The sequence below is a fragment of the Micromys minutus genome, assembly GCF_963924665.1.
Source record: "Micromys minutus genome assembly, chromosome: 2".
Lineage (NCBI taxonomy): Eukaryota > Metazoa > Chordata > Mammalia > Rodentia > Muridae > Micromys > Micromys minutus.
In genome coordinates this window covers 44,730,309-44,753,965 of record NC_137971.1, presented here as the reverse complement: position 1 = coordinate 44,753,965, position 23,657 = coordinate 44,730,309, and the positions used below count along the sequence as shown (strand labels likewise).

Sequence of the window (23,657 nt, the reverse complement as noted above, 5' to 3'; positions counted from 1 at the left end):
TTTGTCTTAACTGAATAATAAAAACTATTAATCATTTTCTCATAATTTGAGCTTTTATGATAGTTTTTTGAAAATTTAAGATTCTTACCTCTAAAAATTGACTATTGCAGATCAGGAGATATAGGAATTAAATTGCCATTTTTCCCTAAAAAACAATTTGCTACCCTTAACAAGCTGTTGGCATCTAGTAAGTTCTCTTATTTGCTTACTCTTTTAATGAAATGTCTGAGTACTTTAAAGTTTTGTTTTTAGTGTATGTGTTAGGCTGCATGTATGTATGTATATACACATACATACATATATATATATATATATATATACACACACACACACACACACACACACACACACACACACACACACACACCATGAATAGAGACCAGAAGAGTGGAGAGGATCCCCTAGACTAGAGTTACAGAAACTTGTGAGCCATGATACAGGCACAAAAAAAAAAAAAAAAAAAAAAAAGAATTAAGGTATTCTGCAAGAGCAAAAAGTCCTCCTAACCACTGACCCATCTCTACAGCCCTTACATCTGAGTACTTTAAATCTTAAAGTTCTTAAATGGGCCATAAGAAGCTCGAAGTATTCTTGACACCTTACAGAAAATGAGAAGAAAAGCTAGAAAGTGGAACAGGAGTTTTTAACATCTAACCAACAGATGCTCATAATCCTGATACCAGTTCAAAAACAAATAGAATTTTGGCTAAAAAATAAACCTTGCTTAAGCATAGCCTAAAAGAACTATTTTAAGATAAAACAAAAAAGTATTTAATTATTTAAAGTTTAGAATACCATGCAGAGACCACACTGAAAGCAACAAAAATGAACATCACAAAAACAGCTAAAAATAAATCGGGGGCTCAAACCAAAATGGATAAGTGCTGGGATAAGGGCTGTGGCAGTGAAGCATGAAAAAGAGGAACCTTTTTATGAAGACAATTCTAAAGATGTGGTTATGTGGGCTGGATTTTAAGAGTAATTTAGGGAATTCAGGATACCTTGTAAAACTGGACCTCATATAACCAGGCAGATCAAAGCAATTACATAGAGCAGAAAAGGAATAGAATTTTATCTGGTTTTGCAATTACAAATGAAGAGATAAAAGTCAAGACTAATCCTTTCAGCCAAAGTAAACACTAATATCATACTTGTATGCAGTATATTTTCAATGCATATAAGAATTTTTACATGGTTACCAGTAACTAGATATTCAGGCTATTTTCACTAATATAAACATAAATGCATAGTATTAAAACTCTTTAAGTTATAGTATACCCAATAAAAGTGGTCTAAATAACTTTTTTATTTCTCCTAACAAGAAGACAGCAAGACATTTTCTCCAAAGGAGAGAAAACATCTTTTGTTAAAGAAAACACACTTTTGTCAGAGGCTGACAAATACAGAGGCGGATGCTCACAGTCAACCACTGGACTAGAGAAAGAAGTCCCCAATGGAGGAGTAGGAAAAGGACTGAAGGAGTCAAAGGGGCTTGAAACCCCATAGGAAGTACAACAATATCAACCAACCAACCCCCCCCAAAGAGTACCCAGGGACTAGACCACCAACCAAAGAGCACACATGGCTCCAGACACATGTGTAGCAGAGGATGGCCTTGTTGGGCATCAGTGGGAGGAGGGGCCCTTAGTCCTGGGGCATCAAGCCTTCACAGTGTAGGGGAATGCCAGGGTGGGGAGGCAGGAGGGAGTGGGTGGGAGAGCACCCTCATAGAGGCAAAGGGTGAGGGTGGGATTTGGGGTTTCAGGAGGGGAAACCAGAAAATCGGGTAACATTTGAAATGTAAAGAAAATATCCAATAAATGAAAAGAAAACCAAAATAAATCAGGAAACACACTTCTTTATATCTTAGTAACTTCAATAGGTCATGTGCCTACTTATGTGTAAGGAGGACAAGGCATGTAGAAGGTGAAACCCAGCTATAATGGAGAGCTACCATTTCTCTTTACTCTTAATCATTCTAGCAAGTTCCCAATTTTCAGTCCAAGTAACAATAAGCAACTTAGACTGGAAGGGTATTTTGCTTTGTTTACCCTCAATGGTTTCTTCTCCTAGGTATAAAATTTGTGCAGAGCTATATCTACAAACTGCTTTGAGTTAACTCAGAAACATACCAGGGAAAATGATGATGATGATGATGATAGTGACAAGCACCCCTTTGCTCTGGCACCTAAGTGTGAGCCTTGCTGCTCAGAAGACAAATCTGACCTAAGATCACCTCTCCTATTTTATGGCTCCACTAACAAAATAAAGTAAGACGCATAATAAACCTTTAAAAGTTTCCAAGAGTGATCCATCTTGAGTTTTTCTTGAGGTAGCTCTTACTCCTATTAGGTCAACAATGCTTTTTAAGTTTGAGTATTAATTACTCTTATCTCACAAAGTATTTGCTACTTATAAGCAACATAGAAACACGAGACAAGAAAAAGGAACCACAAAAGAGGAACAACATTTACAATGAAACAATGGTATAATTTCAGGAAAGAACTATTCAAACCATAAGGCAATTCCAATGAGAAATTCTAATACAATTTCTCACTGACTTGCCTTGGCCTAGTCCTTCTCCCTCAGTTACCCACTTCTTCCGTCGTTGCTTACAATTAGCTAACAACCACCAGTCCTTAATAAGCCCTTCTCTAACTCCCTAGATGATATTTGCAAAAACTTAATTGTAAATTCCCGATTAGCAAATTTTGAATAAACTCTTCAATGCCCTATAATGTGATTTTCTTAACCAGCCAGCTCCCAAATAAGAGTACGGAGATCTTTTAATTATGAAAGTTTATCCTTGGCTTAGCACACCCTCAACCAACTCATCTCTGTTTGTCCCTCTGTGTGGCCTATTAGTTACCTCTTCGTCTGTTCCCACACTCAGTTTCTGGCTGACTGGAGAGTCTCTGACTAGAGACTTCCCTCCCCTCAGAATCTTTCCCAGAGTTTCGTCTCTCCCTAGAACTCCTGCCTCAGCTCGTGGATGGTTAGCTCTTTATTAAATCAGAAGCTGGTAGATGGAGAGTTTACAAGACACGATGCAGCCATGTGAATAACAACTTTTTGAGGCACAGAAATCAGCATTTGAATAATACTAAGACAATCTTTACCCAGTTCACAAAAACATCATGCCAACAATGCCCTTAAACTTCTAGAGACGTAGACACTCTGTGTGCATATATCCATGATGTTTTATTGCTTCATCCACTATCATTTTGTTACATAGTCCTTTCAGCACAAGTTCAGACATCATTTGCATTATGAGACCCTTTGTATCAAAAGACAAAAGACCTTTGTCTTCTTATTGGTGTTGTATATATATGTGTATATATATATGTATATATATATATATATATATATATATATATATATATATATATATATATGTGTGTGTACTTTTGATTCTTACATGTAAGAGTAAATAACTTCAGCAGACAAAAAGAAACATGGTATGAGTCAAGACAATGCAACCAATCTATGAAAGTGACATAAATCAGCTATTTCATGCTATCTAATTAGTATATGTATCAATCACATTCATCCCACTTCCCTCCCAACACTGAGCCCTGAGCCACCCTGATAATGTATTTGAAGATAAAGACAATATGCTCCCTGTAAAAGGGAGTGCAGTCAAGAGAACAAATAAAGGATGACAGTACTCGGGCAAACAGAAGTAGAGAACCTGTCTCTGCCCCTTCCTCCTTGTATAACCCTTACAGAAGTTACTTCTCCATTGTGTCTCATTGTTATATGACTAGTTCTACATAGAGGTAATGTAAAATTTAAACAAAACACATGTAAATGCTTACTAGCATAGTGCTTGAAACAAAAAACAATTATCTAGTAAATTTCTGAGGTAAAAAATAAAAGCTTAGAATTGTAATCAATCTAGAGAAATAACTAAAGTGAAAAAAGAACCTAAATTTTAAAATAAAAATTCCATAATCATTAAAGTAGGATTAAAGTTTAAATTAGACAAATCAGTGGCTATCAACTCCCGCCTTGAATTTTATAGAATAGAAAACTTAAATGACGTTAGTAAGATCTGACACTGAGATTTGTATATTTCCTACTAATCTACATTTCCTCTCTACCTTGGCTCAATAATTTTTGAAAAGTAGGGGGGAAAAGGTCAAATAACAGTTCAAAATATAGAGCATCTATACATTTATTAAATATTATAAGCCATATTTTTAAATAGTGCTTAATATTTGTTCTATAAACATTTATTGAAAAAATGAGATACCCAAATGCTTTGGCACTGAGGCTACAAAGCGAACAAGACAAGAAAGTCACACACAAATCAATACTAAGTGCTATGAAGAAAGGAAGAGAGGCTAATGGCACAGAGACTAAAGGGATGGCACATGGAAAAGGGCTGCCAGCTAGGAAGGCCCTTCCTGAGGCAAGGCCATCTGAATGACCATCTGAAGAAAAGCACTAAGAACCGTCATTGGGCCATGAAAAGGACACTGTGGAGGACAGAAGAGCTGCTCCACAAGTCTCACCAAGAACACGAGAGAGCTGCTTAACAACTGTTAGATGGGGTGCTGGTGGGGTCAGGGTCAAGTCTGTAGGCCCTGTGAGATATTCAGATTTCACTTAGAAATTTTCCTAAGCAAACCATCAATGCCTGAAGATTTTAAATAAAGGAACAATGAGATCTGATTTACGTTTTAGACAGAGATCACTGAAGCCTTGGTCTGCAAATTGAAATAAAGGAATAACAAGAACAAAACCCCAAAAATCAAAACCCAAAAGTCCCATCATTATCAGAAAGCAGTTATAAAGGACTGGAGCAGTAAGATAGAAATTACATTAGACACCACCTTTAACAAAAGGTCTGTACATTCAGCAAACAAAATAAAACCCACCACCTTAACAAAAATAAATGGGATCATAAACCTAAACTTAAAACTTATCAAGGAAAACCTATTTGTGATGAGTTAAGTATTACTTAAAGACAATAATAAAGTAAAAACTGCACAAGAAAAAAAACCAATTATCAAGATGGAATTATCTCAAATTAAAAAAAAGAAAAGTGTGCTTTTAAACATAGCAGCTCATGACTGTTACATAAGAACTCAGAAAGAAAGCTGAGGCAGGGTGATTCATGTTTGAGGTTTGTCTTGACTACTTCCTAAGATCTTGTCTCAAAAAACAAGTGTATGCTCAGTGAATATATGCAACAAAAACATTAAATATTTAATATCTAGAATATTAAAAGACAACCAAAATTTATAAATGACTAGAGGAAAAAGATAAAAATTTCATTAGATGTTTTTTGAATATAATAGAGAGAGCAACCTACATAAAAAGGACAGCATCACTGTGGTGGTTTGAATATACTAGCCTCATACAGAGTGGCACTACTGGGAGGTGTGGCCTTGTTGGAAGACCAACAAGTTTTGAGACCTCCACCCCAGATGCTTCCAAGTCGGTCTTCTCCTGTCTCAGCTCCTCCAACCCCAAGTCTGCCTGGGCACTGCCATGCTCTTGACTTGATGATAATGGATGGAAGTAACTCCTGAACCTGTAAACCAGCCATAATTAAAATGTCCTTTATAGAGTCGCCTTGGTCATGGTGGCTCTTCACAGCAATGAAAACCCTAAGATAATCAATAACATTTATGAAAAAAACAGAACAAAAATGCACAGGGAGTACCACCAACTAAAAAGCTATGTTCCCCAAGTGCTGGTGAAGATAAAGAGCAAAGGCTCCCTAGACCTACCTCTCAGCAAGAATGAAGAACAGCAGGGTCACTGGCACACAGCTTATCACTTACCCAGCACCTTTACTTTTACATGGCCAAGTCTCCAAGGTCTTACGTTCAAGGAAGAGGCATTTAAAGGGCCACATGATAACAAGTCCACTTACAGTACATAATACAGCAAGCTCACTTTGAGGAAAAACAACTATCATTCCAGAGGAGATACAGCAGAAAAAGAAAATGTCTACGAAACTAAAAAAGGGGAGTAAAGGTAGGGGAGAGCTTGCTTCCTGAATGTGGTAGCAACTCTAAAATTATATTCAGCTGTCAAAATTCATAAACCCTCACTAAATCTTCAGAGAACATTAAATGTCAATAATGATCATGTATTTTTGAATTCTTAATTCTAGGTATCTAAAACCTATCTACAAATATAGAAAGAGCACATGAGTGTTTTTAATTCTCAGTGATGCTTACAGCCTCATTTTTGTCTTGAGCCTTCCAAAACAATGTTTATTGAAACTAAAACATGTAGGGCTGGAGAAATGGATCAGTGGTTAAGACCAATCCATGTTCAATTCCCAGCACCTACTGGTGGCCCACTATCATCCATAACTCCAACTCAAGGGGATCTGATGCTCTCTTCTGACCTCAGTGTTCACCAGGCATAGACGTACATGGTGCAAAAGACATGCGTGGACAAAATGTTCATATATATTAAATAAAATAAATAAGCCAGAAAAATTAAAAAATATCTTTAAAGAAAGAAATTAGGGCTGGACAGTGGTGGTGAAAAAAAATGTTAAGATGTGTTAAAGTAGATTTGTGCAGTAGAATGTAAAGCCAGAAAACTAAACAATTCCCAAATCCTAAATAAGATATAGGTGTAACTTGAGGAAATGAAAACACTGAGCAAGGTATTGTGAAGGCACCAGAGAAATTGCTGAGTTGACAACAGAAATATGTGGGAACTAACTTATTCTCAGTGCTCAAGAGCTCTATCTTTTCACAAAGACCTTCAAGACAGCACTGATGACACAAATGCACTTTTGGGTAGAAGAAACTTAAAAGTGACTTCTTAGAAATTCCAAGTGGTCAGATTAAAGGTCCTTGCAACTTTCCCAAAGTCCTAAGAGTCATGCACAAACAGTAACACTGAGAGCCCATGTTTGCTCTCAACTTCTTGAGGGATACGAAAGCCAGGCTGAGCCCATAAGCAATAAGCCTTCTGAATGGCAGCCAGTGATGCTGCATGGAGAAGTGCCATGAGAAGTCATCGGAGAAAAGTGGAGGGCCAAAATACACATATACAAATATACGTACACATACAAAATGTATATATACACATATATACAAATAAAGAGATTAAAAATTGTGAACTGCCAACTTACAAGCTAATTTGAGCAAACCTGCTTTCTCTGTGTAATAGTGAACCCAGACTATGGACAAGTTGTCGAGTTCAGACTAGCAAATTTGGTGGCCTTTCTCCCAGTGGGAATCCCAGGGCCCGCTTGGCCTTAAGCTCCATTGGGTACCCAACCCTAAACAACTTCTACAACTCTGGTGACACTGCTTAGTTTAAAGTGAGCTATACATATGCCGTTATTAGTAAAAAGAAGGGACAAAGGAAGAGAGGGATGAATGGAGGGAGAGAGGGAGGGAAGAGAAAGAAGTAAAGTTCCTCCTTAAACAGAAAAATATTTCTTATATATACTTCTTGTATTTCAGGTTATCAACAGTTTGGAGAGAAGATAAATTGACTGGCTTCCTAATTGAGAAGCTTTCTAATAAAAATTAATTGAATACACACCACGAGCAACAAATCAGAAATCATAGCCCTAACATAGGAAGTTTGTGAGCTATGAAGTGAAAATTGAGCTGAAAATGATTTAAATATGAGAGCCTTTGTTACGAGAGAAGAGAAATCAAAGCCTCTTAAGAGTCTCAGCAAACTACAGCACAAAGACTGAATTATGACTACATCACTCAATGCTGCAGTTCCTTTTTTCAAAAGGGAAAAGGGAGCAGAGAATCAACATAAACTACCTGAACTACTTGATGCAAAACTGCTTTAGTTTTAAGCATCATCACAGCTCATATATAAGCAAAGCCCTATAAGTGCATAAGGCTCAGGTACAACTGCATAGTGCCCTTTCCCCAGCGTAACCCACAATCAAGCTTCTTAAACAGTGAGTGCAAACAAAATATAAACAAAGTAATAAGCAAATGACCACAATAAATGATTCTAAAAGCAATAACTAAAATTTAAAATGCATTATGTACCAGAGTTGTTTCTGGCAGTGCTCTCCTGTGTTGTGGCATGGAATTGTACTGCACCCCTAGTTTTAAACACATCAAGTCATAAAATACCAGTAAAGACCACTTAAAACACTTCAGCTCATAATTAAGATTGCTGTATGCTACAAATTGCAGTGTTTTACTATACATACAAAATTTTCTGCTCTTAGCTGTTCGAGTTGCTGACTTGAGATAATCACCAAGTAAACTGTTTGGAATTAGAAGACTCCAATAGTTTCTGAAAGTCTCCCTATGTGATCATTTTGTTCTGTTGATGTGAAGTGGGGTTGTGAGCACTAAGTATTATAAAATCAGAATATTGATCAACTCTGAAAATCTCTGAACTGCCCTATATTTTATATTATCAAATACATAGCCAATATTCTTTATGTAAAAATAAGCATATGTATCTCACTGGTATGTAAATTTGCTTTTAGCTTACTAATTAGTAAAACTATATACATAGATATACATGCACACACACAGAATTTATGATGAATTTCTTTATGATTTATTATTAGCAAATGCTTTCTGCATTCTTATCCAGAACTACATAAAAATGCCTCCAATGAAAGGGGTTGAAAATACAGTTTTAAGAAGTCTTGGTCTCCAAAGCCTTTAAGCTCCAGACAAACTATTCAGAGAAGACAATAACCAAGTTGAAATAGCAGTCTCTGAGAAAACACATATCTACTTTATAGCTCACTTTAAAGTTTCATATCATATGCAGTAAGAAAGTAACAATAGTAAAGACTAAAGAGAAAAACCAAAATGACTGCCCATAGGTTTGCTTATATTTTCAAAGTAGCTTAAGTTGTAAATGAGTTGCTAAAGAATGTTTACACATAGATCTGACATCAGAAAAGAGTCACAATTCTTGCATGTAACCCAATAATCTCCCTATGTGATAAAACCCATCCACAAACTGATATTTATGAAGCTAAATCCAGAGGATGATACAAATTCTAATTAAGGAAAGGCTAGCACACAGCTGCTGTACTCTTTAAACAGTGATGTTGGTGTTGAAGAAAAGGGATTGGGAAAAGTCTGCAGCTATGGTAGGCAACTCAGTGCCATCCTGCTGGGACTCTTTAAAGGATCAATTTGTACAAAGCACCAGAGGAAAGCAGCCCTCCCTAAATGCACCCTCAAACTATGGCAGCAACATATAGAGAAATATGTTAATGGAATAAGAGGGACCAGGAACAACAAGTTCAGTAGTGTGGGGTGATAGCCATGCTCAATATAGAAGAACAGCAAAACAAATTAAGGCTTTTGATGGTTTGTTATTGAACATAAATAAAGAAATAAAAACTGTTCTTGGATATTTACTATGTTTTGGCTTTTCATTTTATCTCAAAGTTTATCTTACTGGAAATTATGTATTCACCAGTATAAACATCATACAATTCTTATAAAAGGAATAATACTGTAACAATATTACTATAAATGTATGATGTAAATTAATAAAGCAGCTGTTTTTCTTTATCCTAGCTAGTTCCCCAGTAACAACACAGAAAGACTAAGATTTATTTACAATTTAAAAGCACAATAACTAGGCATTATAATTCTATTCTAATCCTCTAATCTGATCTGGCTACCTCTCAGCCAAAATCTCCAAGATACTTGAATTTTTGTATTGGTCTGCCTCTGGGCTTCAGGTGAGTTCTTGGTGATCCTTTCTTCCTCCCTCCCTCCTTTTCTCCTCCCTCAAGGTACATGTGAGTGTAGGAGCCCTTGAAGGCCAGAGGCATGGGACCACCCTGAGCTGTAGTAATAAGTGGTTGTTAGCTGCCTAATATGGATGATCCTAAGAAGCCACTCAGGTTCTCTATAGTTACTGCTCTTAATTCTGAGTCAGATGTACACTTATTTCATACATCCTATACATTTATGACCTTAAGGTTTTTATCTAAAGACTTATTACTTTAAAAGACGTATGAGAAATTATCACAATGTTCCATCCCAATGCATTCAAAACATAAAATGCCAGTTTTGGAATTTATAATGGCAAAGAAGGAACATATTTTTAAAATTGTTGTGTGGGACTCCGCTCTAGAATGTCAGTCTGAAATAAACAAATGCATACTCTTTGACACACACACTATGAGGGTCAGCAGAAAAATAAGCACACAATTTATATCTAAGTAAGGGTCAATCATACAACAAGGACAACAAAGTGTTAAGACAGAAAATAGAAACAGTAAATATTGCCTCTTTAAAAAAATAATTCAAACACATAGGATAGTAAAAAGGCAAAGGCATTTAAATCATTTCTTTAGTAATACAAGTAATATTTAAGTAGATTTAATAGTGCTGCTCCAAACCAATGAATTATGGGTTTAAAACCTATTAAAATGTAATGTTTTTTTCCTGAGCTGAGAGGAGAGAGATTTAAATCCACTGAATTTTAATATTTCAGCTTGAGCTGCAGGAGGTAGAGAAAGTCCAAATGAACTATTCCATCAGCACCATTCAAGCATGAACATTTTAATCAGTTTTCCTTCCTTGGAGTTCTCTAACACAGTTTACGCTGTCATTCTGAAAGCACTTAACACAGAAAGTGTGAAAAACCACCAAGGCTTGTTATTGCCTTCACAATTGATGGCAAATAATTTTGCAGACTTCCTATCATTAAAATGTCACTGCTAAAAATTGAGGTTCAGCGTTTCTAGTGCTAAACTGCATTTTCCTGCAACACCATGGCATACCTGTTCATAAAGGTTATTGGGATGGGGTGTTTTAATGCTTACATTTATATCATTTTCCCCTTAAAAAGTTAGCACAGAAATGAGGACCAGGAATTTTTTTTAAGTACATTTTCTATTTTCATAAGCTGAATCCTTTTTCCTCTAATGTTCACATTAAGAAATTTTTTCTTAATAGAAGTTTGTTGAAATTCTTATGAGTCTACGTTAGCCTCCTTTATTAAGCATAACCACATTCACACAGCATGTACTGATTATATAGTGTAATGGATTTAAAAAGCATTTTAAGATAGTCAGATGACTCAATTTAATAATACAGGAAATGAAAACATCATTTCTAATTAGATCATATTACTGATTTAAAACTGCAATTTGTGTGTTGTTCCAACAGTGCAATCTCACAGAGATTCTAATTTAAAAACACAGTGGCTAGTAGGACACATGACAGGACCAAACTACATACATAATAGTCCCTCCAGCCCATTTGGGATAGCTCAAAGAAAAGCTAAATGGGAACACGAAATCAAAAAATTACAAAATGTTTGTAATCATAAACAAAAACAAAAGGAAATTTTCAGGGTTTCTTTCTTATAACTAAAAGATAAAATGATATTTAACTTATTTCAATCTATCAAAACTTTTAAACTGAACATGACCTGTGAAAGAAATCATTATAACTGAGTTTCATTCCATTAAACACAACTAGCTTATTGTCAAGAGAACAGTCACCTCTCTGGGTTTCAGGCTCACTTCAGCATTTTGCATTTAAACTGCATGGATCACTGGCTTGGCTCATTTACCAATGAAGGTAGAATAATATTGCAGAGTTAAAAGGTGCTCCATCAGATTTCATTAAATCTGAGAACATTCCCCCTGTCTGAATGGTGTGCATACATATAAAGCAGGTGCATATGGAGGAATAAGTAAATGAAGGCTGCAGTGGTGTAGATGGGTCTTGTGTCTCCTAGATAAAATGCTGTCATTTCTTCTGTGCAGAGATTCACTGCCAATTCAAGTCTAACACCTAAGAAAAAACTCTAAACCTGACTTGTCATCATTTTGGTAACAAATCAAAGTACTACCATTGCCTGAAAAGGTGAGAAAGCTAAGCCAATAAAGACTTTTGTTACCAAGGCTTTGAAACTAAGGTTAATCCCTAGATTCCACTTGGTGGCAGGAGAGCAATGACTCCCACAAGTTGCCTTCTAGCCTCTACAACGAACATGACACAAGTATCCCACCATCCCACACAAATAAATAGTTTAAAAAAAAATTAATGCTACCATTTCTTAGTACAATGCTCAAGAGGACAGAAAACACGAGTGTATTTAAAATCCCACAATCCTACATATACTCTCTGAAACCTACTTTTAGAAGACTATCACCATACTTTAAAAAAAAAGAAAAAAAAAGAAAAAAAAATGTCAGCAGCAGAATTCATCACATGAGTTTGTAACCAGATTGCTTTCTTCTGTTTTTGATTGCCCCGAATGGCTCCATTCCCTTTGTAAAATCTGTTTTTCAGAACAGTCAGATTATGTGATTTTTAACTCCATTCTTTGTCCAAATATGAATAGTGTGAAGCTCCACAAAATCCATCAACACCAACACATGCTGCTTTGATAGCATGCAGCTCTACTGAATTAGTTTCAAGTAAGCTTTTAGATTACAAAATTAAATTGGCTTTATTTTAATAATTAAATCTGTATAGACAATATGTCTATTAGTAACAGCTACAACTTATAAGTGGTTTCTCTAAGAGCAATGCATTGTCCCATTCAAAATGAAGTAGCATAAAGCAGCCTTAAAATTATGCGAAATGGTAAAGGTAAAGAAACTTACTTAAATTTTCATCTGTCCTCATTTTTAAGCAACATCTAAAACAATATAGATCTGATTTAGCTTTGTTTTTCCATTGTACAACTTGGTCACTAGAAACTAGAAAAGCAAAAATAAATGACAAAAATGCAGTGTTTTCCTAGAAACAGGTACTAATAAGATGTAGGTAGGAATCCCTGTCTGTCTTTTAGCTGCTCCTGAAACGACTCGGCAAGGTTCTCAGGCAGCACACTGCACAATGCCACTGTATACATTATGGAGCAACAACTGTAGGCAGGTTCTATCATGTTTGACATGTGAGAGATAATTTAGTAGCAAAACCACACACATACATTCTATCTTGAAATGACCACACATTCACATACAAAAAATATTTTATGCAGGCAGAATCACTAATTACACTTAGACTAACTTAAAACTGATCTCTCTTAGTTAAAAAACAGAGTGCTATTTTCTACTAAAGAAAGAAGAAAAAGTCATAAAATGTTTTCTCTCTACTGCCCTCTGTTCCTCCTCACCTAGCATTAAAAAAATGTGTGGCAAAGGTTCTTGAGTACACAAGCCCTTTTGATTTAGCCTTTCATTTCCAAGGGGCACTTTCCTAACTCTTCTCCATTTACAATGTCTGCTAATTTACCGGAATTATCATTTCTAGTGGTCAGAGACAGAAAACAGACCTGCATATAGCCCATTAAGTAAGAAGCTACAATCAGACTGGCGCTGCCCAAGCCAGTGCGGTGATCCTTGAGTTCCCATCTGGGTAAGGCCGGCCCGCATAACTGAAGCAGCACCTTCACTTCAGATTGATTATCAGGCGACCCGCATATGTATCTTCATTCAGCAATTTGAATGTTAATGAACGTAAATGGAATAATTAGCATTTCAAGATGTGTTTGATACACTGAGGAAAAGAGAAAAGACTGTTGTGCATAATTTATACACAACAGAAAGCATTTGGGAGGGAGCAGGAAGAAGGAAGTGGAGTCGTCTGTCTTGAATGTGCCAAAGTGTCAGTTCCACTTCTGCATAAACTGTTCAGTTAGTACTGGACTGTTCACAAACAAGAGTTCTCCCTTTGTTATTGTTTCTAAGTTTATTAGCTGATATATTTGGACCTGGAGTGAATGCCTAAACCTATGGATCCAGCAGGTTCTGGGAAAGACCACTGTCACTACTGCCAGCTAGGGTTTTCTAACTGGGCCATGAATTTTCTGCTTCTCTTTTAGTTCATATCCTATTTCTCCTACAAATAGGAATAGCCTGCTAGAACTCATCACAAAGGAGGTCATTTGTGACATCAGAGCAATCTGTGTCTGTCTGTCTGTCTCTATCTCTCTGTCTCTCTGTGTCTCTGTCTCTCTATCTCTGTGTGCCACCCAACCCCCCACCCCCACTCCCTAGTTTCTAGTTTAGCAACAGAAACTATTGGCACAGTAAAGAAACAAGAGAAAGAGCTATCCAGTCTCCTCAGGGGAGTTTTCAGGAGCCAACTTAATTAGTAAACTGTGGTCCAAAGTTTCTGTGAAGCTAACAAACGCCTCAGGAGACTGAAGGGAAGAGCTTAATTCACTGTGGTCACCTACTGCTTTCTGCCCCTTTGTGGGAACAAAATTTAAAAAGAGAAAAGCAAGAAAGCTAAGGACACACACTAAGATCAGAGCTAAAATGGAAAGGCCACGTACCCCAATGATGGCGTTCAGTTCTGCCATGGTCACCTGCTTGGCCCGTTCCACAGCCTGCACCACTTGTTGCTGGTGCTATAAATGAAGATCAGAAACAAAATACAATTATTTGTTTTCTACTCAGAACAACTTTTCCTAACATGTCCTCTAACAAGTGGTTTACATGCAAAATAGCCTTTGGGGAGCCTCTAGATTTCCAAATCAAACCCCTAGGTGGTAGATGACTACCAGAGATGTCCAGGATCACAAGTTGTCAGATGTACACATCATCTCTGTGCTCCTGGAAGATGCCACCTACATCCGCACTGTCTGCACAGACTCCATTCTCAGGCAAAGAGAGCACTCTAACCAAGCATCTGCCAGTACTGAAGACAAGACTCCACTCACCCCTCTCTCTAGGCCACCTACAGGGGAGGGTTCTTTAGGTATTCCCTACAAGAACTAATTCTTCCCAGGTGTGTATTAGCATGAATACCAAAAGGGTATTTCTAATTCCATCTCTCCTAGAAATGTAAGAGTCTATGTTTGTATTTCTGTCATGAAGAATTATGTGCTTGAACAAGCATATATGGAAATAAAACTGAAGTACCTCATGTACACTTTAAAAATACAATAAAACCTAAAATTGTAAATTATATTTTAGAAACATGAGAGTCATTATTACTAGCAAAATCTCTCCACCCTTGATTCATTTCCCAAGAAAATAAGCAATAACTGATATTAATAAGTTTTGTAATAGTGGTAAATTTTTTTAAAACTAACACAGAAGTGTCTATATGGAACATTCACAAATATAGGCATACACAAATGGCTGTAAAAGACCCTCAGTGTAAACATCACCCCCAACTAAACACAAATGAAGAGTCTGGTACCTACAGAACTCACATTTGGTCTTTGGAAATCTTTCAAGTAGCTTTGTCAAGTAAAGGACATGTGTTAGTTGATCTCTGATAAAATTTCAGCACATAGTCTTCACTGATTTCAAGTAAATAGATGATTCAACTATAAAACTGCTTACAACATAAAGGACCTTGCCAACAAACATGGAGATTTCCCTTACTGTCAAGCTTCTAGGTCAAAACTCTCCAACATTTATGATACTATAACTTAATTTCTACTTCGGACCTGAATATAGGCGGGAGAGGGAGGTTTTGTGGGGAAGAAAACAGTCTTAAATTAGTTACATATTAATGTTTTCATCTTTTGCTTAATACAAAAATGTTAAATAACAGATCAATGCCTTAAGTTTTCACTAGAAACTAACCATTAAATAATATACTCGTGAATTGTTTTTAGTTGTAGGAGTTTCAGTTTCAAACCATGGCCTAAGAAGTAAGCTTGGTCTTCATAAGTAGCTGTCTACTTACTTTTTCATATTTACTAAAATGAAGTAAATTCATTTTCTCTTTTTCTGAAATAAAAATCTTGAAATGGATAGTGAGATAGCTCAGATACCAGGAAGGTGCTTGTCACAGAGAGTGAGTAGATCTGCACTGTACCCCATCACAGCCGAGACATCTTGCTCTTAATTCCAGCACTAGGGAGGCAGAGAAAAGACCTCTGAAGTTTCCTCACCAGCCAGTACAACCATTGTCAAGTTGCAGGTTTAGTGAGAGACTATCTCAAAAAATGAGGTGAATGGGGAATAAAGGACACCAGATTTCAATCTCTGACTTTCATGAACACATATAACGTGCATACAAACAAGTATGTAGACACAAACACATACATACACAAACCTAGAATAGAGATTACAAGTCAATAAAATGGCCAGTAATAACTTTATCTTATCTTTTAGGCAGTCTGATGACATGCCATGTTTACTGAGCACGTACTATGTTCCAAGCTCAAAGCCCATTTTAAACTTATCAGTGTTTTCAGTGTAGTAAAAAGCAACAGCACTTGCAAAGTGGACTCTGAAATGTAATACTGCACTCAATTTTACAATGAGTGTGTGTGTGTGTGTGTGTGTGTGTGTGTGTGTGTGTGTGTGTGTGTGAGTGTCTGCCTGTGGGTGTGCCCCAGGAGTCTAGCAGTCTTACAGGTGCTGGAGTCACCGCAGCTACGAAGCTTTCTCATGAGTGTTGAAAAACTCTCTTAACCTCTCTCCAGCTCCCTCCATGAATGATTATGTGCAGGAGGAGTTACAAACTTTTCACCTATTACCCTGCAACATTCAAGATAGCTGCTTAAAATTTCCAAGAAAGTCAAGCAAAAGATAACATCTACACTGCCAACAATGCATAGCAGTAGCTCTCCTCATGCATTCATTCAGTTGCCATTGTGTGTGTAAGCTCCTACCATTGCCATCTCTATCTACTGAAATAGCTCCTTTACTCAATAATCAAATATCCAAAAAATTACCTGGGACAGAGTCACAGAACATATCTACAAAATGCCTTTCTAATATCAGGACCGTGCAACTATTTCTTCATAAGTTGTATCCTAACTGCTAAGGCAGGTAAAGATCCTCAGGTAGCAAGGCTCGATGGTATTAAAATCAAGTAGTTTTGAGAAAACTCAATTTACTGATGTGCCATGAGATCTGACAGTAACTTGTTAGGAAGCTAACATAAACTTGGAAGTCATGACAAAGCTTGTCTTCTTTGACTGCAATGGCTAAGGGCTAATACAGTTTCTGGACTTCACCTGCAGACTGGAACTCAACTTTCTATTTCTGTTCACAGTCCATGGAACACTCACTGCTTAGGCACCTCTATAATATAAGCTTCCTAAGATAGGCAATGCCACCTCTCCTGTTAGCTCTGAAGCACCAGCAACACTCTACCATTACTCACTCCACAATGTGGTAAGCACATCACCACACAGGCTCGACACACCCACCAGGTAGTATTAACATTAAAATGCAGGCAGAAAGAGGAGGCAAAAAGATCACAAATGAGAAAACGTAACTCTTGAAGCAGAAGCCCACATTATTCCCCAAAGCTGGCCCAACAAGTATATATGTATTTTTTTCATTCTCCGACTTTAGCAAACAAGCTTCCTGACTCAGAAAATTCATAAAGTGTTTCACACCTTCTCAGAATGCTGAAGGCGTTTCCACTCTGCCTGTCATCTCTTCATGCTCCACTCTCATCTTACTCCAGCCCCACTTGCAGCTAATACTTTCTGATAACACACCTCAAGTACTGACACAGCCACTACAGCCCCAGCCAGTCGGCTGAAGGGAGCAGTCCTCTGCTTCAGCAGCACTACCAAGCAAAGGGGATGACTGGGACTTAAGGGAAACAAAGTAGTCTGTTTAATCCTTAAAACATTAGAGGCTTGCACACTACAGTTTTTAAAAAACAACTATGGTAGACTGCAGAGTTACTAAAAACCACTGAATTACACATAAAACAAAATGAACGTATGATATATATATGAGAATACTATGATTTAAAGAATATAGGTGTTGCTGGGGGACAAAAATCTGTACACTAAATTACTTTTTTATTTTTTTCATTTAATATTATTTTAAATATTAAGAAAAGCATTGGATGTTTCTTCCATAAAATTGAGAGGATATAAGCCTGTGTAGGCTCAAACAACCTACTGACAGACAGACTTTTAGAAAGTAGTTATGTGTGCAGCGGGTTTTTCAGAAAGGATAACAAGGCTAATGTCTGTCATATCAGTATTTTGAGGCAAAAAAGTGATGTGTTAAAAAAAGTAGTAACAAAAATTGTTACAACTTAAAAAAATTAAGAATTACTGTACATACTGGAAGGACATATACTGGCAGAAATACAAAGATGATCAGAATTCTTATGATGAACACCATCCCTAGCTATAGAGACACAACAGGAAGAATTACTCCTCCCATTTCATATTCATATACAGCCCACAGAGTACAAGGAAATGTAAGACGTAAATATCAAAAGAGGTTTTAGGAGGGAATCATGGAAAGCCTTTGTTTTTCACCTATTCATTCATCCATTCATTCATTCAAATATGTGTAATGTTTCTAAAATGCAGCAGACACCAAGATTAAGATTATGACAACAGACAACCTGATCTCACAGTTGAGATCTACAAAGAAGGGCTGAAGAAAAAGTTCAGAAGTTAAGAGTACTTTTTGATCTTGCAGGAGCTGGGTTTGATTCTCAGCAGCTACATGATAGCTCAAAATCATTTCTAACATCAGTTCCAGTGTGTATAAAACCCTTTTCTGACCTCCATGACAATGCATGTCACACACACACACACACACACACACACACACACACACACACACACAAAGAGGTAAAACTCTCACAGATGGAAAAATAAATAGATAAATCTAAATTTTAAATACACTAGGAAAATGGGGAGCTAATACTCAAAAAGCTCTATAATTACTACTGAGGAATAATTTCCGAGAGAAAATTAGAGGATGTTATGCAATCATTTATCAAGGAAATAATGTAATCTAAGTACTAGAGTATGAGTCCCCAAGGAAGCTGACCTGACAGCTGAGACTAGAAGCACTTGTCTTTGGATGAAGAATGAGAGAAAAGGGGGGGAAAAAAAAAACAGGCAAAGGAGAAACTTGATAAAGGTTTGTGGAGTCCAAAGAAGCTTGTGGGTGACTGGGGGAGAGTTGGTAGAACTCCAAAGGACAGGCAGAGTAAGATGTATAGGGCCTTAGGGCAGGCAAAATCTCCTTAATGTAGAAGAGGCAATCACAGCAAAGGCAGATGCATGGAGATGCTAGGAATATGGTCAGAGGTATTTTCTAGATGTGCATATATTGCTAGGCATAAAAATCTGAAAGAATGGAACATGCCCATCAGTGTAAGGCCTTTGCACGATGTAACAAGCAGCTGTACTTTATCCTGGTAGAAAGTGAGACATAGCCACAGAATCCTATCAGTTCTGGAGTTTAGTAAGATGGACCTTACTGAAGGCAGGGGCAGGGAGTTAACAAAATGAGGACAGCTAGAGAGCTATGCAATATACCAGGTGAAAGACATTCAAGTCGGAACTTAAACCAAATGCTCTTCCTGATAGGAAGCATTAGCCACGTGCAGATACACGCCACCCATATATCATAATTTGGACCTAGAAAGAACCTCGAGAAATTCTGAGACCCAGATACTAGGCTTTATGACGCAACAAACAAAGCTCTGAAAACCAAATGCTGTCTGGGTTGGTGTAGGAGAACTGCAGTACCATCCACAGGTCAAAACCATAGCATATCCAATAGCTTACCACCCTCTGTAGAATTCTAGCCAGTTGTCAGTCATTCTCTGAAAAGAACTCATGATACTGGAGGATAATGAGCCCTAATGCCATGATTTAAAATCTACTTTCTCAAAGCTTCCCACTGGCGCTAACTTCTTCTCCGAACTGACATCTGAAAATAGTATAATGGGTTTCCAATGTACTTCCCTTTCATGTTAAACATTCTTAGGTCACTCAATGGCTCTAATGTTCAGTCTTCAAGTCATACTCAATGTGGATAGAACACAAAGCTCCAGGCGCAACTGACCAGATCAAGTTCATGTGAAAGTACCACTCAATCATGCTTTATAAATCTCACTGAGATCCTACTTCATTGACCAAAGATTGCATACTAAGTCTACAGGTACATGCACAATAAAATAAAAGTGTACCTCCTAAATCTGCCTGTCATATATAGTGTTCCAAAACTGTTTTTAAAAATTAGATGAAAACATAAATATCGCCAACATTTGGTAAAATGAAGAACTTCTCAAAGCCACAGTTTAGATGATGAACAGATACATACAGCCTACCAAACAATTTTGGCTTCAAACATAGGATCAAAGACTACAGATGTAAACAGAGTTCTCAAAAGAAAAAATACAAATTGCCAATGCTTTTCAAAGAAATGCAAATTAAAATTACTTTGAGGCTTTGTTTCAGTCTGGCAAAGTGGCTATCATCAAAAGAAAAAAAAAAAGAGAGAGAGAATAATTCTGGCGAGGATGTGGCAAAAAAAAAGTCTAATTCTTTGTTAGTTAAAGAGTAAACTGTCAGCCACTATAGAAATCAGCGTGAGGTTTCGCAACAATTACAAATACAACTACTACTAACACACATGCACACAGGCACATAGACACATAGACACACACACACACACACACACACACACACACACTCACACACACGACTCTATTTATGACAGAGATACCATCACATCAATGGTTATTGCTGCTCTGGCCACAATGCCACCCGTCTAGTTGTCCATCGCTTGTGAATAGGAAATAATGAAACTACACTAAATATATATTAATGGAATTTTATTCAAATGTTACAAAATGAATTTATAAGACCATGGATAGACCTGGAAAATATTGAGAAAACCCAGGCTCAGAAAAACATCTCTCTCTCTCTCTCTCTTTTTTTGTCTTATGCAGATAGCAGTCTCTTAGTTTTATATAGTGTACTTATGTGAAGTATATGTAGTGACCAAGAAACAAAAAAGGGATCCATTAGAAGGTGGGAATAGGGCTTTAATCAATATAGAAAACTGAAAGGGAGAATACTAGGAATGAAAGTCTTTAAGGAGAAATGGGGTCAAAAAGATGGGAGAAAAGAGGAAATGAGAGAGGGGAGTTCAACCACAACTGAGTATGTATGAAAATACCATAAAGAAACCTGTTACTTTGTAAAACAATTAAGAGGTAAAAATAGCATAAAAATAAGCTGTTAGGAACAAGAGCTCAAGTTACTCAAGTCTTTCCCCACTCATCATTTTCCCTTGCCTCCTCCCTGCGAAAGGACACGGAATTCCATCTGTACTAATATGTCAGCCACCAACCACAAATGACTAAGCACTAAGTACTTGGAATGTGTCTAGAGTAATTGAGAAAGTAGTTCTTAATTTTTCTTAAGCCTTAATTGTAATTTAAATTAACGTTACTACCTCTGTATTAAACAATGCTACTCTGCCTATACTCGAAGTACTTTGAAGTTTATCTTCACTCAAAGATAGTAGGTTTTTCAAACATATATTAATTTTGGAAACATGCATACAAGGCTGTCAATGCTGCCTTTGGAGGGAAGCCCACATTTAATTAAACCTGCAGGAGACAAAGAAAATTACCTCCTGAGAGTCAGCTTTTATTTCCTGAGGTCAAACAGATCATAATGCTACCATTATGCCACTCAATTGTGATTAAAACACATGGTCAGGTGAAGCAAGATAATTAGTCAACCAAAAGAACACAGGGGAGTACTATGTTCTCTGATAGCTCAGGGTTTTGAGGGAAAATAAAATACTTTAAATGATGTTTACCCTGCACACCCCTAAATGTAAAAGTCACAAATTGGGATCAAATCTTCTGAAGAAGTCCCAATGCATATATATCCTTTAGGACATCCTCTGCATAGAATGCACTGGAACCCATTTCCAAAGCTGACAAACTGACTCCAACTTTGAAGCCAACTTACGTGATACAGGCTGCTGACACTCAAATGTTCTCCTATCTCTGTTTGCCTGCCTACCAGAGGTTCTCTAGTGATTCCAGCCAAGCTCACCTACATCAAACCATGTTACCACAAGACATTGGCTTCTTAAAACGTTAACAAGCAATATGAGGAGTTAAGGTGGAGCCATTACAGATGGATAACTCTGCTACCAGTGCGTGTAACCACTGTATTTTGTTCCTTTCCTCCCTAAGGCACAGTAAGAAAGTGACTGATCACATTTTTCAGCTTTCATTTCACAACTATTTTGTACATGCAAAATGTGATTCAGAAAAATGCAGTACCCACATGCTAAAATAAATTGCATGGACCATACTCCTCTACCACATGCCCAGAAAGGTTGTTTTCACATCACATTAGAAGGAACAAATGTAGACCCATCTGAGACAAAAATGTATGCATCATTTCAAATTATAATTCTATTGAATTTATATGACCACTGTTTCCTAACTGTGGGTTATTATTTACTTTTTAAAAGATTTAATTTATTTTTAAGTATGAGAGCAGTATCTGCATATCCACCTGCATGCCAGAAGAGGGCATCAGATCACATTACAGATGGTTGTAAGCCACCATGTGGATGCTAGGAATTGAAGTCAGACAGTGCTCTTAACCATTGAGCAATCCCTCTAACCCTCACTGTCTACTTTGTAAATGCAATGTAGGAAGTCCAAGTTAATCTACAAAATTCTGAGGAAAAAAACAACAAAACAAAGAAAATTTGCAACATGATACAATTGGTTAGAAAACCTAATGCAGAAATGGGCAAAGGAAAGCTCTAAGCTGTGAATAATTTGTACCAGAAAGCACTGAAAGTTAAAACCTATCTTTCCCCTAAGTAAATGTTAGATCAAAGTAAAAGACTAGCATTTTTCACTCATAATTCAGCTTTTATGGTCTAAAAAGTCTAATAATTAGAACATTTCTGTTAAATGTTATAAAGAAAAAACCAATTAATTATTTCACTTATTAAACCAGTATTTATTCAAAATAACAGATGCACAAAAAAACCGCTCTGCTCCTTTGTGAGCCCAGACTACAAGTAACTCGTGTCAATATGAGGTCCAGCCTACATGACACCTCCACAAGCTCCCAAGGAGCTCTGCCTGTTTAACTTACAAACAAAATACCTAGCTGTGTAGTTCCAAAAGGAGGAAGAAACCAAATATCCCTTCTCTTTAGCACTGAGTGACTACAAACAAGCTGTTTAATTTAGTAATGGGAAGATTTAAAACAAGGACCATGAGTTTAAGAAATGGGATTTCAGCAGCCACTGCTCATAAGGAACCACTGTCTGCTTTCACTCTCCAGGATTATTTAAGGCTGTGGTTTAAAAATGGTTTGCAGAAGTGCAGAGAATAGGTCAGTGGGTACTCAGACACAGACGGGACATCTACATCACAACCACATGAGGCTCAGTACTATCCTGATAGAGCAGCAGAAAGTTTATGAGAAGTCAGCAAGAGTTTGAGCAAAACACTGTCTTCTGGACATGAAAGGGCCATGCACTCGTGAACTTGCAGCAGCTGAGTCAGCAATCTAGCACAAAGGTGGAAAGAGACTGTGAGCCCCTGCCCCTAGCTGAGTAGCTACAGGTGACAACTTGTGGGGAGGGGGTTAGTTTTCTTTAAGGGTTTGGCCCCACTAGTTCAACCATACTTCATTGGACAGAATAAATTTGAGCACCACAAAGTGGATTTCATTATTAAGTAAGAAAAGTTGCGAAATGAAGTTGGGGATTAGGGAAGTGAGAGTGGATCCAGGAGGCATTAATTAGGGAAATGAGATATAGGGGTATAAACAAAATTCCAAAAGAACAAAAGTATTATATCAAAAATAATTTGTTATACAAGCCATTAAAATGGATCAACTTAATTCTGCAAAACAATAAATTTAAGCAGATTATTTTTTTTTTATTTTGTTTTTTCAAGACAGGGTTTCTCTGTGTAGCCCTGGCTGTCCTTGAACTTACTCTA

At 37.0% G+C, this 23,657-nt stretch overlaps 1 protein-coding gene across 8 annotated transcripts in view; it reads right to left on the bottom strand.

Moving 5' to 3' along the window:
- The window catches only part of TLE4 (TLE family member 4, transcriptional corepressor), a 133,150-nt gene that overhangs the window by 70,348 nt on the left and 39,145 nt on the right, over positions 1 to 23,657 (bottom strand). For 4 of the 8 annotated variants that reach the window (XM_080912833.1, XM_080912835.1, XM_080912834.1 and 1 more), the window contains exon 6: positions 14,248 to 14,322. The exons of the other annotated variants lie outside the window; for them this stretch is intronic. In XM_080912833.1, coding sequence (XP_080768959.1) covers positions 14,248 to 14,322 — 75 coding nt within the window. The remainder of the gene's footprint in view (positions 1 to 14,247; positions 14,323 to 23,657) is intronic. 8 annotated transcript variants of the gene reach the window in all.